The 25,458-nt window shown below is 45.7% G+C and overlaps 1 protein-coding gene across 2 annotated transcripts in view; it reads right to left on the bottom strand.

Moving 5' to 3' along the window:
- RCL1 (RNA terminal phosphate cyclase like 1) overlaps positions 1-25,458 on the bottom strand; it is a 395,384-nt gene that overhangs the window by 321,747 nt on the left and 48,179 nt on the right. For both annotated transcript variants that reach the window (XM_078675710.1, XM_078675711.1), the window contains exons 2-3: positions 9,024-9,095; positions 8,272-8,447 (exon numbers count right to left, since the gene is read on the bottom strand). In XM_078675710.1, the coding sequence (XP_078531836.1) occupies positions 8,272-8,447; positions 9,024-9,095 (248 nt within the window). The remainder of the gene's footprint in view (positions 1-8,271; positions 8,448-9,023; positions 9,096-25,458) is intronic.

The following is a 25,458-nucleotide window of genomic DNA, read 5'->3' on the forward strand; positions in this document are numbered from 1 at the left end:
AAAGAAAAAAGGGAAATTTATAAGTACCCTGACTGGACTGATTCTCTCCTATAAACTTAAAGGAGTCACCAACATTATTATTATTATTCGGTTTTGTACAGCGCGTGGTCACCCAGGAGCATCCCAGCGCTTCGCCAAACAGAGCAACAATACAAACAGGAACAGATGCAGGTAAGTTTAGCAAAAGAGGAAGGTTTTCAAATGTTTTCGAAAGCGTAGGAGACAAGGCTCCGAGCGTAAAGCAAGTGGAAGTGAGTTCCAAAGAGTGGCGACATTAACGGAGAATCTCCTTCCTCCTGATCGGGCCTTTTTGACCCTGGGGACAACGATAAGATGTTGTTGGTCCGAGCGTAAAGTTCTACTGGCTTTGTACGGGATCACCATCTTTTGAAGGGCGGGAGGGCCTTTGCCTTGCAAGATTTTATGAGCAAGGCAGAGGGATTTGAATTTCACCCTCTCTCGTACTGGCAGCCAGTGTAGGGCCTTCAATGCTGGTTTAGCCGATCGTGATATGGGGATGTTATGGAGCATTCGGGCTGCCGCATTCTGAACTTGCTGAAGTTTGTTCAGAGTAATCTCAGGGGCACCTAGGTAGGTCGCATTGCTGAAATCTAACCTGGACATGATCAGACCCTGGATTAATAACTTCCGAGATAGAAAAGGAATCAGAGGCAGCACTTTGCGTACCGATCGGAGAAGGCCGAAGCAGACATCAGCTAGTTTGGAGGCCTGGGTCCTAAAGGAGAGATCTTGCTCCAGCCAAATACCCAGGCTCTTGATCTCAGCCTTGGGTTTGGGAGGGGATCCCAGGCAGCTGGGCCAGGCTGAACAGGGGAGAGAGGGATTTTTTAGTCCCATCAACATTATCTCAGTTTTTGAGCCATTCAGCTTTAATGCGGAGTCCCCCATCCAAGAATGGACTTTGGACAGGCAAGAGTGTAACACCTGGGAATTATCCGTAGATTGGGAGAGGGCGAACACCAGCTGGGTGTCATCGGCGTAGCTCACGATCTTGATGTTGAAAGGAGCCACCACATCCTCCAGAGGGGCCATGTACACATTAAATAATGTGGGACTCCGGGAGGAGCCCTGAGGCACACCACAGTGGAGGTGGGTGGATGCCGATCGTGCGCCCCCTTCCCAAACCTGGAAGGATCTTTCGCTGAGGAATGACCTAAGCCATTTCAGTGCTGTCACCCTCACACCGGCATCTGACAGTCGCTGGAGAAACACTCAATGGTTAACAGTGTCAAACGCTGCACTAAGGTCCAGGAGGATCACTGCCACTGATCCTCCTGAGTCCAAAATGCAGCGTACCTCCTCCGTGACTGCCAACAAGGCGGTGTCAGTGCCTTGACCCGGGCGAAAGCCTGTTTGGGAGCTTCTCAGCGCACCGTTGGACTCAAGGAAATTGGACAGCTGAGAGTTAACCAATTTTTCCGTGATTTTACTGAGTCCCGGAAGTAGCGAGATGGGCCTATAGTTAGCCATATCTAGGGGGTCTAGGCTCGGTTGTTTTAGGAGGGCTTTTACTATGGCACCCTTCCAGTTAGGTGGGACTACACCCGTGCCTAGTGAGGCATTAATAACCTCGGTGATAGGCTCCACAATGGAAGGGGCGACCAGTTTAAGGATCCTCATAGGGACAGCATCCCGGGGAGAACCACTCTTAATGGACAGTAAGACTTTAAATGCTTCGTCCTCAGTCACTGGTCTGAAGGAGTCCAGGGTCCTCTGAAGTAAACCCTGGTCCTCCAGGGGCTCAGCTCCTATCTTAGGTGGGGGCAAGGTGGACAGAATGTTTGCAATTTTTGTATGAAAGTACTCTGCAAGGTTATTGCATTTGTCTTCCAGATTATCTGTAAGGGCAGGAGGTGTGGGGACCCTCAGGAGTTCTTTAACCACCCGAAAAGTTTCTCTAGAGGAGTTGGAGGCGTTGTCGATTTTCTCCTCAAAGAATGCAGTTTTAGCTAGCCGGATGGAGAGCTTGTAGCTCCTCATCGCCGTACGATAAACAGTTTTACAGGCTATTTCCCAATTTTTTCTCCAGGCGCGTTCTAGTTTTTTACAAGCCCTCTGCATTACCCTCAGCTCAGGCGTGGACCAAGGGGCGGTGTGCAGTCTTTTCTCCTTTCTTCCTGTCGATTTTACAGGGAGGACGACGTCGAGTGTGTTCGACATCCATCGACAGACGTCTGCTTCTGCCAGGACAGGGTCCTGCGGGAGTAGTGGGCGTGAGGCTTCCAGGCTTCGCGAGAAATTTTCCACAGATAGCCTGGCCCAGGGTCTTTCTGGAGCACCGTCGCTAGTGGGAGGAGTGTTCTCCAACTTAGTTCGCCAGGCAAAAGGGATCATGAAGTGATCCGTCCAAGGCAGAGGAATCGGGGGGGCTGCTTTCATGGTGGAAATATTAGAAAAAATTGGGTCTAACAGGTGGCCCTTGTTGTGGGTGGGCTCCAAGTTTATGAGGTCCGCCCCACAGATTTTAAGATCGCATTGGAGGGCTGTCGCTGACCGGGCTTCCTGGTCGTCAAAGTGGAGATTAAAGTCTCCCAGGGTAATAAAATTAGTTGTAGAAGCAGCACAGACCATTACCGTTTCCGTGAGGGAGCTAGTGAAATTGCCGATACTTCCTGGGGGACGATAGAGTAGCAGCCCCGACATTGCGACAGTGGGTGAGATTTGGAAGGAGAACTTACAGCTCTCACAATCTTCCACCTCCCCTTTCTGGGCTCTGCAGGCGAGAGAGTTCTTATACAGAATGGCGACACCTCCCCCTCGACCCAACAGTCGATCCTGGGTGTGAATGAGAAAATCAGGGGGAAGAGCGTTCACCATGTCTGCTTCTGAACCTTGCGTAAGCCATGTTTCTGTTAGGAACAGAATATCTAACTTATGTTCTGAAACGAGGAGGTTAACCTCTAAAGAGTGCCTGGGAAGAGATCTGCAATTTAAGAGAGCAAAGCGTAGTGTGTGATTTACCTCTACTTGGTTAGGGGGTTGACATAAAGCACAGTGAGTAAAAGGTGCAGTGTTCCTTTGAAACGAGGAGCAGTGCAACGGTGTCAAGGTGCAAGAGCGAAGTAATGCAGCATGCGAATAAGTACGTACCGTCCTTACTGAATTTGACAGAGTGGCTGGCCCTGGACCCATCTGGGCGCGGACGGGCGCAGACGGGCATGACTCTGGCGCAGGTCCGGCGCGTCCGCTGAATGCGTCCGCTGAACGCGTCCGCTGCGCGGAGTCATAGCCGTCCTTTATGACCGCTGCTAGAGCGCGTCACTCACCAGCCCCCACCCAATATGGCCGCCAAAGTTGGAACAACCAGCCCTCGGCGTCTACACTCGGCCGAGAGCTGTCCGGGGGCGGAGGGAGGGGGGAGAGGTACAGAAAACGGGTAAAATTGCAAGGAAGTCTCTACACGCCTTTTAAATCAAGCGTGAGAAGTGCAAACAATGCAAGCAATATAAAATCACAATACGAGCAATTTTAAAATCAGTGGAAGGCTAAAAGTGCAATGTGCAAAGTATAGAGGAGACCTCCCGGCTTCCGCCTCAGGAGGGAAAGTTAGCAGCTGTTTGGCAACACGAACAGAAGCAACGTTGCCTCAAATTCTGCTTCTGCACACTGTAAAGGAGAAGCAACTCCTCTAAATTGTTCTTTTAACCATACTTTGTGGTAGCTACCAGGGAACTGCCTCCTGCCGCAGTCATACACTCATACACGGATAATGGCAACTAGTGGAATTCCCTTTTCCAGGGAAACACCATACTAAGTTAGGCTCTGTATAGGCTCTCAGGCTACAGTTACACGTGTCTGTCCATGGCAATTTTAGGTCACACCTATAGACATCTTTTAGCCTCTTGTCTGTAAAAGACCTCTTGCAGGCCATATCAAACATTTACAGTGGGCTCAGAGAGCTCCTTTTGCTGATCACTAGTTGGCTTTACAGTCACAGATTTTCTTCCTTTATACTCCATGGCTTGCCTTTCTCTTATTGAGTTTGTCCCTGAACCTGGAGCATAGCTTCTTCACTATTTTTTTTGAATGGCTGGCATATTAACCTCCCTGCACATTGTGCTTTCTCCCATTTTACCCGGCTCTTCTCACTGGCTCTCTCCCACTTGTGTGCTGTTTCTCATGCTCCATCCATACCTGCCCCCACAATATGCATTCCATGTTGGTAGCTGGTCCGCACACCATGTCCACAGCTACCTCCCACCAACCCATTAAAAAATATATATATTTCCTCCAACAACACACGTCCTTCACCTCATCCTCCGTTGCTCCTCAACTATCCCTTCGTCCCACCCCTTGAGGTTTTAAAAAATAAATAAATAAATAAATGTTTAGGTCGAGCCTAGCACAGCACGCAAGCGCTGCTCTAGGGGATGACCTTTAGAAATCGGTCTGCACTTTTGTTAGACTCTTGCTTGTGATGGCATCCACCTTGCGGGAGCGCGCAGGGGTCCTCTGTTTTCAATTAGCGTGGACAGCAGGAGGCGAGCGCTGCATGTTTTCCTTAACACTGCGCCTGCCGCACTAAAAAAAATAATAAATTGCCACAGCTCTTAACAGCTCTCCTTTATTTGTAATCTTTCTTCTTCTCCTTTCTACACTCTACCGCTCCCCCTTGGACCTCCTCTCGCATCTCTGCAATCCTCACCAGTCTCAAAATGTTTTTTTTGTAGTTTTATATAGCGTGAACTTGGCCCGGAGGCATTGCAGCGCTTTAGAGGAGCAGAGCACCAGTTACATCACAACATTTTTGTTTGGCACGGGCAGATTAAGTGATTTGCCCAGAATCACAGGATGTTAAACTGACGCAGAAACTGAAGCCCGTTTTCCCAGCTCCCATCGCTGGCCGTTAGATCACATCCTTGTCCCTTAAGGGGCGGGGGTAGGCTTGATAAGAGTACCAAGAACCCTTCACAAGAAGCATGGGACTTACATGGCCGCGTGGTACGCCTGGTACATGTCCAGTGCTATTGTGTGCTTGACCAATCACGAAATGGCCTTTCTGGGCAAAGAAAACTGCATGTAGCTGGCAACAAGATACTTTTAAACAGTTGGCATAGCCCCAGTGTCCTGCACCGTAATAAATAAAACACTTGATAGGGTACATTTAAAAGTAAGCTCCTTCCTCTCGCGACCTTGGAGAAATGGCACGGTTGTTCCATTGTAATGAAATAGTATTTCGGGTAATGGTTCACCAATTGTAAACGGTATTACGCACAGATATTGTTCTGAAACAAGCTACTGCCACTTACTCCAGAGGGGAGGCCACTGCAACAGTGGGCGTGCCTAGAAGCCAGCACATCGCTTACTTCAAGTAGTGAGTGCTCTAAAAAAACTTTATTACCTCAGTAAGGTGGATGTTTCACTGGGATGTTTGATCTTACTTTCAGAGCTTAGTGGGTGTAGTTGCAAGATCATCAACAAGGCTTTGTTGCGCATCATCCTCCTCCCAGCCCTTCATGGATCTGATGCCCAGGGCCTGCTCCTCTTCCAGTCCACTATGAACACTACCCTCTCCATGGTAATTAAGAATGTAAACAAGCCAATCCTTCACTTCTTATACACAAGTGTCCAACAGACCACAAGGGCAAACATCAAATTCATAATTATAACATGTTTATTTTCATAGCTGAAGCTTTCTTTTCTGAAGGACACTCCATGCCATTGGATATTTTAAAATTAATTGTGTTTTTGCTAAAGGCTTCGCTATGTATTTTCTCCCGCGTTCTGTTGAAAAGAAGAGCTGTAAATCAGTGTTTAAGCAGAAATTACTTTACAGGTGCATGGATAAACACTTAGAAGGTCCCAAAGGCGAGACCTATTGGCTATGCCAATGCTGGTTTGTGTGTGATGTGGGATTTACAGTTCTGCAGCTATTAGGTTGCTCCACTTTTGCAGCTATTAGGTTGCTCCACTTTCAGAAAAGCATTTTTGTGCAAGCACAATTTTATTTTTGTATTCCTTTTACAGCTCAAAGTGGTGTCCACCACCTCAAAGGGGTAGGAGGAGGGAGGGAGGGACATATTATTTCACAGGCACATGCATGCATGGCGACACATGCACAAAGGTCATCGTGCAGGCGTACACCTATGGAATGCCCAGAAGACATGTGCTTGTGCATGCATTCCTGTCATGGCCCCCTTTTGTCAGATAGTGTGCAGCATCGGCAAAAAGCATGGGTGAAACATTGAAGTCTTATTTGCTTGCCAATGCTTGTTAAACAGATACTGTTGCTGCCAGCAACTCAAGTTGAAAGGAGTACCAACTTGAGCTCTTCTTCTAGAATTACACCTCCGCTGAAATATAATCCCATGATCTCCTGTATAAAGACCCCTGAAAAAAATGCAAAGTTGATCGTGTCCATCCAACCAATCAATAGTGCTCCAACAAATCGCCCATGTCCTACTAAATTTAGAACACAGTTACATGCTTCTCTACTGAAAGGGAACAGAAGAAAAACAAACTGACCCTGCACCTTGGCTTCAATGGTCCACAGAACACAGTGTAAAGAACTTTTCAGGACAAACAGCTGCGGGTCATACTTGAAATGTCTGTAGTTTCAGCGAACTCCTGTCATGTCTGGCAGAGCCCCAAATTCATGCTCAAATTAGAGCACTGCCACAGAAAGAAGATTTATGGTCTCGCTGGCTAGCTCAGCAAAATGCCTCGTCACCATTTTCATGACAGAGCATTAGTTTACCACAAAAAGATAATAAAAGAACCCGAATTTAAAAGGAAGAGGTTAACATTCTTGTCTGCACATGGCAAATCAAATTTAACGCGTTTACATACGAGGTCACGAGACGATGACACAAACAATTGCGGCAGCTATATTAAGAAACCTGTTCTCGAAGCATGCACGAACAGTGCACACTGCCTTGGATTTAACCAGCTCAGGCGAGTGGCGGTAGCGAGTCAAGTCTGCAATGCGCGCCTTAAACACGAAGCCATAACCAACGTGCGTGCACACAGTAGCAGCAGTACGACAGACAGCCTCAAGTGCGTGCGTCTGTGTGTGCATGCATGCTCCTTCCCCCTAAAAAGGCACTCCAAGGTAGCGAAATTCCTAGTGCTCAAGTCACTAATCAGATGCTTATATCCCACCATAGCTCTATAATAGAATTTAACCAAGACAATACACTTTATAGTTCGTGCTGGAAAGCGTAGTTGGACCCTGGGCAGACCACAACTGCCATGTTACATACAGGTAACAACTACGAACACAACCATAGGTTTGGATCGAAGGGTCGCCCAATTTCTACACAACTTAGTTGTTCAATTTGCAGTTCATAAATGCAAGGTTGATTTATCTGGCCATCAAAGGTTCTGCTCCAACTTAGTTTTGGTGGTTGTTGCATCAAACCAAGAATCCTCCCTCTGAGCAAATGGCTGAACAAGGTGCAAAAAAGGTCTAAATTTATCAGGCAAGAGCCATGGATTCCCCTAGCTGTGATTTGCTGCATACTCCGCTTTAGAAAAAAGGGAAATTTTTTCTTTTAGATTTGATGTTTAATCACATTGGTATAATTCTTTGTGTGTTGTGTACGACCTCTAAGGAACTACGATTCAGCTCCTTCAGCCATTTTCTTCTTTACCTTAGGAAACTTCAGCCACTGGCTTGAGATACTGTCAATCACACCTTGGGTGAGCCAACGGGAGGCATTCTAGCCTCACCTTTTTAAGTAGAGATTACCAGACAGTGCAGTTATCTGGTTGTGAAAGACACTGTTTTCATAAAGAACAAGTAGGGGCTTGGACCTGTTACCATTGGTTGGCTTTCCAGTCACTCATTTGCTCGATTCTTATCACAGCTTATTTTAGTGGCTGTTTAGATGTTTTCCTCCACATCTTTTGGGATGCACAAAGGTCTATTTCACATCTGAAAAGGACCCTCAGTCATCACACATTTAAACCTCATATCAATTCACTAATACAAATTATTTATCTGCATTTCACATTTTTTCAAAATTTCTTTTGTCAGTGCTCAGGTCCAAGTGTAAAACCTATTAGCTCTACCAATGGTTATTACTGCATTAAGTAATACTTGATTAATCCAGTATTATGCACCATAGTTGTTGTGTAGCAAATACAATTTCGTTGTTTGTTAAACATATGCATTCTCTTCTGGGGATGAAAAAGGTTAAGTGGACAGTACTCAACACGAAAACAGTACACTTCGAAATATCATTGTGCCAAGCTTGAAAGGTTCAGAAGGAAATTGCATTTTAACATCCCAAAGAACACAACACTTACCGAAGGATCAATTTGATCATTAGTTACTCCCCGAAGAACGATCTTCAGTGGGCTTTTCATGAAAGGAGCCAGGCAAATCAAGCTCTCCAAGTAATAACCAATGCTGCGGTTGGGATTGCAGTCATGATCAACTGAACCACCAAAAAGGAGGCCTGGCTGGTAATATAAGGTTGTACCTAGAACAAATGAAACAATAGGTCATCCTAATAACTCAGGTGGCCATGAACAATATGCATCTTCAATAATTAGCAATTATCATTCATCAAACCTTTCGTGATGAGTGATCAATTTGGCCAAGTTTTGAACTAATCCATGCAACATATGATGCCGAATTGTTACTTGTCTCCAAAAGATGTACAGATAAATAGTGGTTGGGAGAAAGTTGGTAGGGAAGAAGTAAGAAAACCGGTTGAGTGTAAAGGTGTGTGTACTATACTTTTCAAATACCACAATACGCACACTCATTTGGGTGATTATGGAGTTACTGAGTGATACCAGGAAGTCTTGTCACTGGACTTCAATCTCCCATACATTACTGGCCCTTTCAAAAGGCATCTTCTCTTAACTGGCCAAATAAGATAATCTAATAAGGTTAACGTTCCACAGTGACCAAGGTAATGGCCAATTTGTGGTGGAACCTGAGACAGCGCAAATCTGAGAAAACAGAGGTGGAATTAATAGCTTGTGGGTGGAACATGGATCTTATGCATGCATATTTTGTTACATGAAGCATCGTTTAAAATTCACCTTACCCGTCTCATTTATTTCAATCTTGGAGCCATTTGTTATTTTATCAATCAGTCTTATGAAGCTTGCCTCAAAATCTGAAAAAGTGAACCAATAATCCAGGTTTAGTACATTGTGATCATCCCAAGTGGACTCAGTTGGAAGTAAAAGGTTTGTTGAAATTAATTAGAAGAAACTTGATAAAATGTGGGTAGAATTTAGTACAGATTCAGAAAAGCGGTCACAGATTCCCAGCTAACAAATATGGGCTTAATTAAGTTCTGTGCACGTCATTAGAGTCTACATTCACAACAAATTCTTTCTGCAAATTTTTTTTCACCACAACCCGCTCATTCTCCTTGCAACCACCTTGACTTAATCTGCTTCCCCCATACTCTCATCCTCGTAGTTTATTTGATGCATACCCCTCACACATCTGGTTCAACCTCTTCTCCCTACACAAAAAGTCCACTGACTCTTGGCAATTTTGAATAAATTTAAAAGAAATTTTTTTAAATATAGGAACGCCAACATCTTTCATAACTTTAAGAAAATATGCATCACCCTAAAAGGATATTTTCCTACAACCCCGTTCCCAAAGATACCTATATCCACCACAGAATCTCCAAACAACCATTCCCTTAGACTAAAAGGCATTTTAGACTACACCACATCTGCTTCCTTTCCTTTTTGAAGAAAAAGTTAGGTCAAATAAGAACGGAAGAGGCTGCTTCAGACTGAAGTTGTCTGGGCCAAGGTGGAATAATAAGGCTTGTAAGGTTACTGGTCTAGATTTATAAAGCATCTCATCGGCAAACATGCAAATGTTTTCACTTTGCTTGAATATTCTTGTATCCAGATTCATACTAGCTGTTCCTAAATACTGATTGCAAATTGTTTCTGGACGTTAGTGTACTTCTGAAAATTAGTATTTCAAATCTTTTCTTTTTCTCAAAGCACAAATAAAGGGTCAGAGGGGATTTAAAGGCCAGCACGGGTTGTATCCCCAAAACATAATCACAACATAATCTCCCCTGTCTCTTGAAATTACAGGACTATTGTGCCTTGAGCTTTGCACCAATGTTTAGATGGGGTTAGTTGCCAGACTACTGCAGGTAAGCTAATAAATTGGTGTTTGATAACACTGCACTGTTTTTTATGTCTTGCGTGGCGTACTGCGCACATGCGCAGTCGAGCTCGTGAGATTTTATGTCTGAGTGAACTTCACTTGCGAGGGTTAAGCCCCGCCCCTCTTCTCCATTGGCTGGGCTCTTAAACGGTGGCCAGCCATTGGAGAAGAGGTCCTAGTGACGTTCTTCTTTCTCTTTAAGCCCCGTCCTTTTCAGATTGGGTTCCTGGACTTACTGCTGAAGTAAAAGGTTTTTTATCTTCTTTATGGGTCCAGATCGCCCCATAAAGATAAGGAACCTTTTACCCCAGCAGGAAGTCGGAGCGCTCAGTCTGAAAAGGACAGGGCTTAGAGACAAGAGCCTGCGCATTCCCCAAACTCGGCCTTTCATCCTCCACAACTTGATAATGTATAGTAACAATAACACCTATTATTCAAGCACTAATTAAACATTTGTGTTATACAGATGTCAATACTCCCTCGAAGTCACAGGAGTGGAGTTGCAGGCAGCACACACTTGGTTCCGCTTCCTTCGCACACAGCACCTCGTAGACGTATATCTGTGCTTCTGACCGCTGTCAGCGCCTTGATGGCCGATGTCACCGCCATGATTTCGCCGGCGCTGCGTCTCTAATTGCATTCTGTAAATGCTTGTGCGCACGGCGGCAGTAATTAGCCCGCAGCGAGGAGGCAGACGCAATTAGAGCGTCTTCTGCCTCTCTTGTCTGCGCCGCTCCCTCAGTCATCGAGAGCGGGAGACGTTTGATGAAGCGCTGGATCCCAATGATGTCTTTCAGAGGGAGCAGCTGTTCCCAGGAGCTTCCCAATTGCGCCTCTTGTAGGGCCGAGAAGCCCCCGTGCGCAGCTCTAGGCACTTCAGACTCTCCCCAGGCCTCCCACTGCGCCCCATCAATGGGTGACGCCCCAACTTTCCCTGAGTGCACGATGTGGCTGTAATTACAGAAGTCAGCTCCGTGAGTTGGCTTAGCGCCTCGGTGATAGGGCGGTCACAACACGTTCTGCAGTAGTTGAAGTGCCTAGAAGCTGACATGTGCAGCTGGTAGCACTTCAGACTATCCTCAGGCCTACCACTGCGCCCCATTGATGAGCCACACGCCAACTTTCCCCGAGTAGTGTGTGTGTGTGTGTGTGTGTGTGTGGCTCTGTGTGTGGCTGTGTGTGTGGCTGTGTGTGTGTGTGGCTGTGTGTGTGTGTGGTTGTGTGTGTGTGTGTGGCTGTGTGTGTGTGTGTGGCTGTGTGTGTGTGGCTGTGTGTGTGGCTGTGTGTGTGGCTGTGTGTGTGGCTGTGTGTGTGGCTGTGTGTGTGGCTGTGTGTGTGGCTGTGTGTGTGGCTGTGTGTGTGTGGCTGTGTGTGTGTGGCTGTGTGTGTGTGTGGCTGTGTGTGTGTGTGGCTGTGTGTGTGTGTGGCTGTGTGTGTGTGTGGCTGTGTGTGTGTGTGGCTGTGTGTGTGGCTGTGTGTGTGTGTGGCTGTGTGTGTGGCTGTGTGTGTGTGTGGCTGTGTGTGTGTGGCTGTGTGTGTGTGCAAATGCAATAGGTCTCGCATTTGCAAGAGATTAAGCTATTGGCATTGTAAATGACAATGCCATTTATGTATCTGTTTTCAAAACCAAAACAAATAAAAAAATTGTCATTTATAATGCCAATAGCTCTAACTTTTGCAAAGGCGAGACCGTTGCATAGTAAATGCTTGTTTTATGTATTGGTCCCCTCAAGTTCTGTTACTCATAAAGGGTCCCAGGAATCCCCTGAGGAGAGAAAACCCTTTCTCTCACCCTCCCCATCGCCCCCCCCTTTGGAATGAATGCTGTACTAAGCTGTTTTAACAATTCCTGAACACTGTTCTAGATTTCTTGTAGGCAAGTGCAGACTAGTGGATCCCTGACTGAGTGGTTTACCAGTCCAACCACTGGTTTTGTATACTTTTTCTTTATGACATTGGTTACCTACACTTGCTGTAACTTTCATGAGGTCCTGAAGGCCGCCACATCTCCTATGAGGGTACTAGGCTGAAACCTGTCAACTTATGACCAGCCATGCACTCTTTGACAGATCTAATTCCACCCAGTCATGGTTTATGTTTAATCCTGGTCAGAGGACGCTCGAAGAAACAATGTGCGCACCTCTGAACGAGTTTGTATTCACATCTGTCTTCTTTGCTCCTTTCACATCAATTTCACATACGGTATTTGGTATACCTCTTCCAAAAAAATAAAACATCCCTGAGCTCCTCCCTCTCAGTGAGGGGGTTGTAGATCGCACTATGACTAGGTTCATAGTGCTTGGAAGATACCCCATGATGGAACATGCCACCTTCAGGTGGATGATGGAAACCGTCCTGTGAAAGGGACTCCCTTTAGCATTCGCTTTTTTCATTTCTTGCAGACTTGAGGTTTCCATTGTGTTGTGAACCTTTTCTTTTTCTCCATGAGGGCAAAACAAGATGTACCGTTTAACCTACAAGATCTAGCGTTTAACCTGCCTGCCACTGTGATAGAATATTATTGCACTATTGTCCATAAGACTAACAAAACTTTTAGATCAGGCACACAAACTATTATCTACGCGATTCTGATATTCTGTCTATACTCTGAATTCTATGTTCACATGCAAAGAAACTGGTTTCTTTTATGCCATGATTTTGTAACACTAATATCTTAGAAGTCTTTTATCCATCTTCTGATAATGGTACTGATTGTGATGTTATATGCCTTTTATTGCAATCTTTTGATTAATACAATAAACTTCTATTACTAATACACAGATTAATAAAAATATCACTCATCCCAGTTCCTGAACAGTTGCACTACATGCAACCATGATGTTACAGTATTAAATACCATTGCATTGATCTCAACTAAACGACCGTTTGAAGCAATCTAATATCTATACTATCCACTCACACCATTTCTTCAAATTGTCTTTTACTGAATTAGCTGTACACTTATTTTAAAAAAGTCACTATATTCGGACCACAGTCTCCACATGGCTCGCAGCCGGTCAACCTCCTCCTTTAATAGTCCAACCCATTAGGCGCAGCCGGTCAACCTCCTCCTTTAATAGTCCAACCCATTAGGCAGGCACTCCCAAACCAGCTTTCCCGCCTTCCAATCGCATCCCAATTAGATAATCCTTTAACTCAAATCAGCAACCATTTCAGCGAACCTTCTAAACCAGGCTCCTGAACCCCCCCCCCCCCCTAGTTGGAAGTCCTCAGTTCCAAGTTGTGCACAGCATCACATTTCCCCACATCTTACTCCCCTCGTGGTAACTCCCCCAACCCTTTCTACCTGGCTTTCAATGATTGCCTGGCAGCTCAAAACAAAATCATAAATTAGCCTCACCAACGGTTGATACTAAACAGTGGGAATCACCCGTTTTGCAGGTAACCATAAACGGAGCTTTTTATTTTAAATAAAGTGCAGTTCGTTGTACCACTCACTTATCACCTGCCTGCACAAGACAACATCAAACACTCTGCTTAAGAGGCCCACAAAGCCATTCTCCCTGGCACAAGGGTCTTTTAACCCTGGAGACGCTTTGGATGTTTTATACTTCGGTTTCTTTCAACTACCGTCAGGGTAATGTGATGCTCTTTAAGGCACCTCAACATACAAGCGCACCTAAAAGGGTAGGTTTTGAAAATAAATGCTTTCCAATTCAATAACCATAAAGTAGTATAGCATTATGCATGCAAATTAATCCATTTTGTAAGTGTGTGATTAAGAGGTGAACACTATTAGTAAATGCTCATGCAGGATTTATCACCTAATATTTTCGGAAAAAAGCAGTTCTTGCCAGCTGTTCAAAATACAGACTCATCCAGCTCAAAGCTTGTTTTTAGGTCGAGCCTACAGGCAGTGCGCAGACGCTGTCGCTATGGCAATCTGTTGCATCTGAAAAAACACAAACAGGGGGGCTTTTAGTCCGCCCGCCACTTACCATTCGTTGGCACCATTATCGCTCTTCTTTGCTGCCTTCTAATTCAGTAGCCCGTTCAATGCAGTCACTTCCTTGTGCTTCTCTGGAGCACGGCCCAAGTATAGATTAATTTAATTTATAGTCTCCCTTTGCCGCTCATGTGGAGCTTGCGCTATTTAAAAAAGCAAACAAAGGAATAGTACCTCAAACTTGTCCCAATGGGAAGGTATGGGGTGCTTTACATGAGCACCGGCTACAATACACAAGTTCACATTAATTTTTTATTTTTTAAGGCAGGGAGATGAAATGATTTGCCCAGAGTGACAGGATGCTGCGGTGATGCCAAGACTCAAACCTGGTTCCTCAGTTCCGAAGTCGGCATCCCGTCTGATTATACTGCCACATCCTTCTTATTGGCGACAGTGCTTACTAACCAAAGAAGCATGTCTGGGACCAGATGTAGACCCTTGAATGACACCTTTTTCACTGGCTAGTGTTATGTGATCCAGGTCTAATTATGGAGCAATGGCCTAGACTGGCTTGATTTTGATTTTGTGTGGATCACATGCCTTTGTTTGGGTGTATTCACTGTACTTTAATGAAGAGCTTCTAAAGGAGCAGGGCAGGGAAAGGGGGGGATTTGCTTCAGTTATGGATCTCCTCATATCTGATCCTACATTTGCCATGGCGATGTGTGCATCCATGACATGTCTGTAACCCTCGCCTTTTTTGGGCCGCGTTTTAACAGGTCTGTGAAAAAGGCTTGCAGCCACCATTTTCCTGAGCGCAACCGCCAGAACCTCGATCTTTTGTGTGATGTAACACTCTGCTTTTTCTTTTTCTGCGTGTAACCTACACCTCAAGTAATTTTTTTGGGCCTGGAGAGGTGTATTTAAAGTCTTTCAGTTTGCTACCAATAGTGCAGTAACACAGTTTTATTATCCAACAGCAGTGCTGGAACAGAAAGCAAATAAATAGCCTATTGCTTGTTCGGATGTGACCCTGCCACCAGTTGAATACATCCATTCATCTGCCACCGTCTTAGACCATCTTTACTAGTAGCGTTAGTCAGATTATTCACATGACCCCTGTTGTTTCCCGATCTCCAGTAGAATGACTGTACTGGTACCCATCTCTTTACCAAATGCCTCTCCCCACTGTAAAATCCTGCATGCATGTGGTTTCACTCGTACTGAAGCGTCCTATTTACATGGATTGTCGGTGGACATCAGAGGAAATGGTGGAGCCCACATCCTGAGCACATTCACCTGCGTCTGGCGATGGTCTCGGTCAGTCTTGGGTAGCTCACCCACTGTCACCGTATTCTGAAATTGTCAAGCTCCAATTCCTGTGATAGCGCCCCCTCCCCCCCCCCCCACACACATTTTGAACTCTCTCTGATTGCAGGCACGGTCACGCCTTAAACTGTATTTCCGCACCAGCCATCGCGCTTAGCATTGGCCACTGAACACTGCCCTTAAAATGTGTAGCAGTCACTTTATAAGCCCACAACTCAGCATGATGTTATACAAGACATCTAAATATCAGTCAATTTCAAGCTTCTAACCACAGCGTCTGCACATTCATATAAACAGATTACGGGCAGGGGAGCTAAGATTAAAGAAAGATACTTTCAAACTTTGCCAAACGTTTTCCCCCCGGAAAAAGACGAACAACGTTCTTCTAAATATGCGGATTCTGATTTTTCATTCATGAGCCTATCCAACAAATGCTAAAGAGTGCCCAATAGTGATATGCATCTCGAAGAACCCCTCCAAGCTAGACCAGAAAGCATGGACCAAGGCTGTTGACTGCATCTTCAGGAACCCTATTCCTTAGCTATTGCCACTCTAGAATCTCCCTTATCCAAAAAAAAAAAAAAATTTGTAAAGCGAGGTTAGCAAAGGTAGCTCTCAGGCCCCAGTGCATCCGTACTTCCTGTATAGCAGGAAAAACTTCTGGATGAGCTTGACTTACCACAATTGGGGTTGACGATGAAATGTCTTAATTTCTTCATATAGAGCTGGTTTACTGCAAGTGGCGTTTAGGTTGCGGAGCTACCTGTAATCATTTGCCATGGAGATTGTGAAGTTTAGGCAACAAAACAGTGTTGAGCTGCTTTTTGAATAACTGGAAGGTCCTTAAGACTCACACAGTGCTTTAGGCAAAGAGTTCCGTAGTGTCTGGAGGAAAGCACAGGGAAGACACTTGCTTCTGCTATAATTCTAAATCTTTGGCTGACTAAAGTCTTGGTATTTAAGGGCTGTAGATGTCGGGGAAGAGAGGATATATTTTAAACTCTTAAATGAGTAATGGAGAAGCAGTGTGTGATGCATCTGCAATACACAATTTGCAAAAGAGGTCTCTTCAGGTCTCGCCTGCCTGAGCATGCACTAGCACATGCACTCTCGAATGCAAGACTTCTGTGTTGAATAATGGGCTTGTAGCCCACCTATTTCTTACCATTCCTTGGCATCTTTATCACCACTTTTCTTTGCTGCCTTCTAATTGGGCTGTGCTTGAGAGGCATCACTTCCTTTTCTTTGTGGTGCATAGACCAAGCACAAATTGAATATTAATTAGTGTCTGTCCACCCCTCGTGCTGTGATTCAGATACTATTTCTTGTAGCAGTGCTGCTCCATGAGCGCCAACAGTGGACGGAAGGATGAATTTCTCTTTACAGGAACCGCTCACAACCTGCCTGAAACGGTGCACTCCAATGATGGTGAATAGCTCAATGCCCCATCCTGCTGTGTGTGTGGTAATTAGCTCACTAAGCCATCCTGATGCATGCAAAACATGTCAGGGATGCAGGCAGTGGTGGGACCACTTGTACTTTATGTATTCATTATTAAGGTAACAGTATAATGCATTAACATTTTTTATGTTCAGTAAGCGAGATGTATGTGTAAGGCTTACAGTTGGCCAGCAGCTCAGAAACAACTCCTGCCCACTGTCCTGGTTGTAGTGGAGGAGGCTGATTTCTGCAAGTTCTACTAGAGGAGTGGCTCGCTGCTGCACAAAAAAACAGTGAATAGAGGCAGTCTCGTGCACACTGTCACAGACCCATAGTACAGTTGTCATCGCCTGCTGGACAGTGATCCCTGATGCCATGTTGGCTTCATGAGCTTTCCTCCAGAGTGGGATTTTCGATGCCGATCTTGGTGCCACTAGCAGTGAAATATCAGTTGTATGCGATACGACAGTAGGGGTAGCATCTGGCCAATTTTGTGAAAGGCTCAGAGCACATGTAGCAGAGGATGTTGCTGTATCTACTCTTCCCATCCACTGCTGTGCTCTACCAGTTTCTACTAATCCCACCCGCCACATCCTGGTTTCATCTAACCTCACCCGCCCCATCAGTTTATTCTCACACACACACACACACACCATAGGTTTCTTCTCCCCTCTACAGACAGACAAAAAGGAAAAAAAGCGCTGTGATGCATCCATCACTGGCTGCTTCATTGCATCTTTTTTTTACCGTTCTGAACCACACCCATTCCATTCACTACCCAAACAGACTTCCTATGTACGACCTCCACCGCTGCACTGCCAATAGCACACCCATAGGCCTATTGGCTTTGCCAAAGCTCGTTTGAAATTCGTCTGATTAGGCAAGCACTTCAGTCCGCCAGGGGGACAGAGGCGAGACAATCTATAAGATTGCATCCCAACCTGATTTTATCCGGCTTTGCTAAATATAGAACAGTTTGTGAGAAACAATAGAATCCAAGTACATTTCAAAACAAGAGGAGTCTTTCAAAACTCCTCTGTGTCGAGTAAGAAGTTTTCTTTCCACGACTTCTTGCCAACGCTCAGTCGTACATTCCCCAAAATAACCCTCACGTACTGAGAACATGTAAACTATTTCTCAGCATTATTATATGTATACAAAAGAGAAAATAAACAAAGAATTCTGAAACCACACTAGTCAACACGGCCTACTCTTTATGCTGTCCATTCCTAGGTGGACAGCGCACTCTGCACTGCTGAATCATCAGAATACCACCTAATATGCACGCCCTAAAGGAATAATTATTTTCGAAACCCCAAAAACAAATTTTCCATTCCTAAGTGATGACAATCAACTTTGACAGGATCCTATGTTGATTTCAACAAATACCCCCTTTGTACTGCACTGGGTATCTATTTGCTTTAAGAACACGTGACAAGACTACTGATCTATCGGGATTTGTGTGTTGTGGATCTCGGTTACTGGTAGTGCAAATAAAAGGTATGCTAATGGCATTTCTAACAAGCATTGGCATAGCCAATAGGTCTCGCCTTCAGCATACAACAGGTGATGTTGCACCAAGGATATTGTGCTGGATAACTAAACACTTATAAGGTCCCAAAGGCAAGACCTATTGGCTATGCCAATGCTGGTTGTTTTGAGAATCTGGTCACCCTAATTGAAAGTTTTTTTTTATATAAAATGTTTGGCTTGAATCAACACCAACACTAACACATCTTATTAACTATGTTTGTCCATTTTTATATTGATCACAGATAATGTAGGCCTGCATGTTAAATTGACTAATGCTGGTTGCCATCTTGGTTTGTAAAACGCCGAGCATTTTATTTCTTGGTGAAGCTTGATTTATTGAAAGCAATGTTCTTGTGCTTTCTTTCCCAAGTGAAAGGTTTTCTTTTCTTTGCGATATTCATGGGATGTTTAAATGAGTAGAGCATTCACGAAGCCACCTGCAAACTAGAGGTGGCCCCTGTATCTCATCTTGCTACAGATAATGTAAGTTTAAAAGGCGCAGAAAAAAAGCTGTATTGTAAACGCCCTGAGAAGGTATGAGGCACACAATTGTATTATTTTGGTTAAACCTGACTGGACTCTCTTAAGGAGAGAAGCGATTTGCCTGTTTCTTTCCCTTTGAGGCGAACTTATACATGCATGCCAACATTTTAAAAATGGAAAGTGGGAATTTTCAAAATAATAAATGATCAGGTATTTCCCCCCACTGACTGCTACTGAAACTGAGAACATTTCAGGCATGTGAGAGTCAAAATAAAGCTATTTTGGGTTTCAAAAATCGGAAATCTCTGGCATGAATCAGTGGCATGTATGATTATTTTGCTTGGTCCTCTCATTTATATGACTTTGATCTGGTATTGTTGATGCATTCATACTTTAACTATTCATTGATACCGGGTTGATGATGGTTGCCTTATGTAATCCATTAAACTTTAATAATTCTTAAAGTTTTGAAAATTATTTTGTGCGTTCCTTGTAGAGCCTCATGCGCTTCGGTTTATTGAATTATTGACTTGTTGAACAGCCTCAGTTGTAAAATGCGATTCATCAAAGTTTTGTGGGCCCTGAAATGTGCACAAGTAAAGTGCTAACAGTTTAAATATGGGCGCCGTTTAATAAACGAAGACACTACACTACAAGAGCAAAGGTGACAGAGTGACTGCTTCCGGTTGGCGGGGTTGCTTGCGGGGTTGCTTACAGGAATGCAAACATGGCTCTGAAGTGCTCAACAAGACTCCACAGGACAAAGCGGCCTGAGACGTGCACCTGCGGCTGCATTCTTTGAATTTCTTCCCGAGATGATGAGGGGGTAACTAAAAGGTAATACATACTTTAAGTTCTAAGATGCCACGTGCGTGGCAACAAACTGTTTACAACTGGCGCCTGTAGTAGGGTGACCAGATTTAAAAAAACAAAAACCCGGGCTATTTTGCAAAAACATTAGAATGACTATCATTTTAAATCTGTCGAGGGTCACAGAACGGCAGCGCCGATTAACAAACACAGACAAGGATGCACTAAGGAAGTGAAATGCAATTTCTAAGCCCAATATCTTACCTGTAAATTGAATTGCTTTTTGATAAGAGTTGCTAGCTAGTCGAGCTTTGCAACATATAAAATGTGCCAGCCTCCCACTGTTTTCAGCCGGGTCAGGACGAGCCACATTTGCTGAAATCTGCGATGTAAAGCCCGGGCGTGTCCCGGAAAGTCCGGGACGCATGGTCACCCTACAACTGAACTTTTGCTACAGGCAGAGGGTGTGGCTTAACGACTACGGCGGCCGGCCTTAAAGCTGGGGAACTGGGTTCGAGTCTGGCAGGAGGCTCAAGCATTCTGTGATCCTGGGCAAATAGCTTAATCTCTCGTGCCTAAAAACAACGTGTCCGTCAGTAACGCAACTGGTGCTCATGTAAAGCGCTCTGAACCCTTCTGGTGTAGTTCACACTGTATAAAACTGTGAAACAAAAATCACTCTAATTTACTGCTGTAAAAAAATAATAGCACTTTACAGTTGATACATTTAAATAATGCCTTCAATCTTTACGCCGGTACGACCAATACACCTAACAAGCTTGAAAAAAAACGCATACGCAAGAGATGCATATACAATCTGCGATCATGAAACTGGAAAATAGTTCACAGATAGCTGCAGCGTGTATCATCCGGTACTGTCAACATGGCTCGGCTCCAGATAGCATAATCAGGGCTGACGAGTGGCCTCGTCACACCGGTTTGAAATTGGATTACCGCTGGGCTGGATGAGGCAACGAGAAAAACAAGCAGAAACACGAGACGGCCTGCGGCCGTCAAAGTGAAGTGGACACGGCGGGAGGGGGCGGAGCGGGGAGAGGGGCATCGTGTTCTAATGTGGAGGATACTTCAAAAAAAGGGAGAAAAGAAAAGAAGGGGAAAAGAATAAAAAACAAGGAGAAACATGAGACGGCCTGCGGCCGTCAAAGTGAAAGTAAGAGGAGAAATGCGACACGGCGGGCAGGGGAGGGGGCGCAGCGGGGAGAGCGGCATGAGGGTGTGAAGCAGCAGGGGCCTGAGATGCGGCCGCCTTTGATGTGATAATGCGAGGCAAGCAGCTGGTGGCATTGTGCACGCGCTTTCACATGCACGGCAAGAAATCGCCTGATCTCGGTAAGCTCTGTTTAAGCCGCTATATATCGAGCTCCCGCTCAATGCGCATGCGCATTGAGATAGGTCGCTCGACCTAAAAATTGTTGGCATATTTGCCATGACTTACTAACTGATCACAGTAAGCTTGACTGCTATCTTGGGATCGTGTGCGGCTTCTAAAATAGAATGGATTTTAAAATACAAGCCATGTAGGAGAGAGACCCTACTACTAGTCGTTTTGTCAGAAAAAAAGCGGCTGTTTGCAGATGTGCAAACAATCAGGCATCAGGATTGTTTCTAGTTTCTGGTTAACAAAAAGGACAAACAAATATGGCAAAAATCTCGCAGAACAACAAGTAGCTATAGATGTACTAAAAACAACAAAACAACAAAAACAATGGCTGCTGAATCCATCAAGATCCACAAGTAATCTTGAACATGAAACGCTAAATAATATCACACTACCTTCAACAATGAACCTTGGTGACACCAATGTAGCACCAATGTTTAGGGCAGGCAAGTCTTTTCAAGCCCCAAGCTAGACCAGTGTGCGGCCTTCCTTCTGTGCATCGATATTGTAAACCTTGCCTTCAGGACGGCCAACATGCCCACGGCCAATGCTTGGTTGAGAGCACGTGCGGTCATTGGTCAATGCTGGTGGAAGAGGAATTCAATGTTTTAATTTCTCACCAAAGCGAAAAAGACGCATGTGAAAGTATGCATTACAAGCAATGTTTAAAGGGAAATTTGGCATAGCATGGTTCTTGAAGGGAGAGGAGAAAGGGAATCAAACGGATTTCTCTTAAGGAATTTACCCCAGTAAGTGCAGTTACCCCATGGAAACCGCCCGACATGGAGGAGGCTGACCGGTCATCTATTCTTAAATTTAAGCGGGAAACAAAAGCATACACCCATCATTGGAAATACTACTCTTTATGCATCCAGTGAAAGAAATGACAATCAGATCAGCAAAAAAAAATTTCTAAAATACCCGGTAAATGTGTGTATATATTTTTTTATTTTTAAACAAAGTGCCCATCGAGCAAGGACGCACTCTCTGCTTCAGGAACCATCGGTTTATATTCATGGCAAACCAGCAGGACATACCAGGTACAATTACAGCCTGACACGTTTCGAGGTACAACCTCTTAATCATAGGCATTGCGCTGCGCAGATGGCTCCAATCATTGTTCTTAATTGCATGCCTGGCCCCCAGTGGGCCACGCTAATGCGTCAAATTTTGATATGCATGTCGGACTTTGTAGTCCTTGATGGGATCGTTATTATTCCTTTAGTAAGTTCTACGTAGTCACAAGAAAATTAAAAATGTAATTGTTCACCCTCAGTGGGCCCCAGGATGTTGCCGGTTTCAAATTACCTCCTCCCCAGCGCTTTGTGGCAGTAAGACACAGTTCAAACCCACAACGGAGATGGTGCCGCGCTTCACGGCACTTTGATATATATATATATATATATATATATATCAAATCAATCAGGAAAGCACAGTGAGGAAGGCCACGGGAAGCTTGTCGTAGAAAGTTCATTAATTGTGCACTCAAACACTTGCCAGCAGCCCGAACACAAAACAGGCTTCTCAATGTAGATGCTCTGCCAGACGCGTTTCAGGATAAGAAGTCCTTTCATCAGTGGCATATAGTTAGGACCTAGCTACCATATGAAATCCGCAACATTCTATTGGGAATAACTTTGGCGCCGGTTGAGGAATTTGCGTGTAATTTGCCAAAATTTAGGCCAGCTCCGCTTCGCTTCTTCCCTGGACGTTTCGGGGGGATTAGTCATGCGGGGGCCAAGAAAAAAGGGGTCCCAAAACGTGTTTTCCCCATGTTAATTTCCATAGGACGAATAGACAAGACTATAGCCCGAACCGCAGAATGGAATTATACCAAGCTTTGCAAAATTGTAGGGACTGGTACGCAGAAGTGCCTTTTCTATATTTGGTGAAAATTGCTCCAGTGGTTTTTACGAAAATTAACTTAAAAAAGTTATATATCTATATGCGCGCTTCCAGCGCTTACCGGTACGCGTACCGGCAAGCGCACCCGGCGCGCCACGGGAGTGCGCGAGCGGAAAGCTGATTGGCTCTCGGGTGTCTGTCAACATTCTAAACAGTCCGGAGAGTCCGCCATCTTGTGTCTCGGTAGAATCGAGACAAGAGGTGAAAAAATAAAGGGGGAAATGATTAAAAGGGGGCAGGGTAGACACCCCCTGACCCCCTAGGTTTTCTGTGGGGGGCCTAGAAGGACCCTCAAGGGCAAAAAAACTATTCATTTTTTTTTATTTTCGCGGGGTAAGCGCTGGGTGCGTTCCCATGTACGCTTCCCGGTACGCGTACCCTGAGCGCACCACGGGGAAAAACAGTGTAAAAAATTAGAGTAAAAAAATAATTTAGAGTACTTAGAGGTAGGGTAGCTCTGAAAAGAGCTGTTGTGTTATGTGGGTGTTTTTTGTACCTACAAGTAGGTACCGATGCAGAGTCTAAAATTCAAGAGGAAGACTCTTTTCCCCTCATCTGTAAAATGCACACCATCTCTCCTATAGATGCCTTGCATGTTGTAACGCAAGTTGTTGTGGTATATAGGACCCATACCATAGTCTCTGAGGAAAGCAGAAACAGATTTATTCACATGTTTCCTTGCTTTCTCAATCTGGCTGCCAACACTTCCTGGTTTGGAGTGTTGACAGACAGGGGCAGCCAATCAGCATGTCTTCCCGAGAAAGCTGCATGCTCATTGGCTGTCAACACTTCTAACCAGGAAGTGTTGGCATCCATCTTGTGCTCGATAAACCGAGGCACAAGAAAGCAGAAAAACAAACGTGAAGAACACAAAAAGGGGGCAGGGTAGATACACCCCGACCCCCTAGGCCTGCCCAGGTGATCCCACAAGGACAAAAAAGGCCCACATTTTTAAAAAAAAAACCTGGTCTTTTTTTTAAAAATTACCCCCTGGGGGGACCAAATCGCGGCGGCATAGTGATAAAGTGTGGGGGGGTCCACAATCCCCCCCACAATGCCCCGGGGACCGCCGCCCCGGGGCAAAGCAACGCAGCCCCTTGGCGCATACTGGAGGCTCCTGGTGGGCTACTTGGCCCCCAGTATGCAAGGGGAATTAGTTCCTATTCTGCAAACACACCCGGGGTTGCGCTGCAGAGAGGTGTAAAAAAGGGTGTGGCCTCATTACACCTCTCTGCAATGCAGCGAGGTGTAGCCCACCTGTGTCCAGGTGGGCTAGTTGGCCCTCAGGGACCCCCAGTAGGCAAGGGGAATTAGTTCCCCCTCTGCAAACACGCCCAGGGGCTGCGTTGCAGAGGTGTAAAAACGGGTGTGGCCTCATTACACCTCTCTGTAATGCAGCTCCCTGGCTTATACTGGAGGCTCCTGGTGGGCTAGTTGCCCCCCGGGGACCCACAGTATGCAAGGGGAATTAGTTCCTCTGCAAACGCACCAGGGGTTGCGCTGCAGAGTGTTGTAAAAAGGGGGCATGCCCTCTGAACAACTGCCTGCAAAAATGTAGTAAATCAGTATAAAAAAAACCCAATGAATACATTTAAAAATTGTCATTTAAAAAACCTTGCAAATTCACTGAAAAAACCATAGGTTTCAGGCCTTATATACTTAGGAATCATCATTTAAAAAACCTTGCAAATTCACTGAAAAAAAATAGGTTTCAGGCCTTATATAGTTAGGAATTAGCATTTTAAAAAACCTTGCAAATGCAAGCAGCATGGCCGACAGGACGTGAGCTTCACCAGCTCCGTCCGAGGACCCTTTATATCCTGTCACAAAGATCCTTGCTGGACCCTCCACAGGGGTGCTGACGGTCCGGATCCTTTCTCGTCCCGTCTGGGGCCACCACGTCGCCAGGAGAGCCTCCGGTGCCCCGTTAACGCCGCCGGAGAACACCGCGGCGCTCGGAGGGCTCCGCCTGTCTCTACGCGAGACCGCGGACTGGGCCTGCGCGAGAGAGTAGCGGTGCGTGCGGCCCGCTTGCTGAAAAAGTATCCCGGCTGGGGAGGTGCTCGCGTATACGGTGGACCTTCCGATGGTCGGAGACCTGTTGTGGACGTCCTGAGAGGCCAGTGGTGGGCTGAGCTGGGGTCCGACGACTCCCGCTGACCTGTGCAGGGGGTTGAGGTGCTGGCCCCTCCCCCCACCGACCCTATCCTACACCGGAGCTCCCGGCTGAGTTTCACCTGGTGCCTGGGGCTCTACGCGGCTCCTGGGGGACTGAGGCGGTGACATCGCCGAGAGCTGGACCCTGGCCCACAGGGCCTATTGGCATTGAGGCCCGCCTCTACACTAGGAGCCGGTGCGGCCTGAGCGGACTGTCCCCTGTGGTTTCCCTGCGGCTGTGGGGATTGCTGCCTCAGTCCCTACTGCGGAGTGCTACGGAGACCATTCCACGTGGAACTTGCACTGGCGCTGTACCTGGTGGCGTCCTGCAGTGTCGACTCCTGGGGGACACGGACGACTTGGGGCCCC

The sequence above is a fragment of the Lissotriton helveticus genome, chromosome 2_1 (assembly GCF_964261635.1).
Source record: "Lissotriton helveticus chromosome 2_1, aLisHel1.1, whole genome shotgun sequence".
Classification (NCBI taxonomy): domain Eukaryota; kingdom Metazoa; phylum Chordata; class Amphibia; order Caudata; family Salamandridae; genus Lissotriton; species Lissotriton helveticus.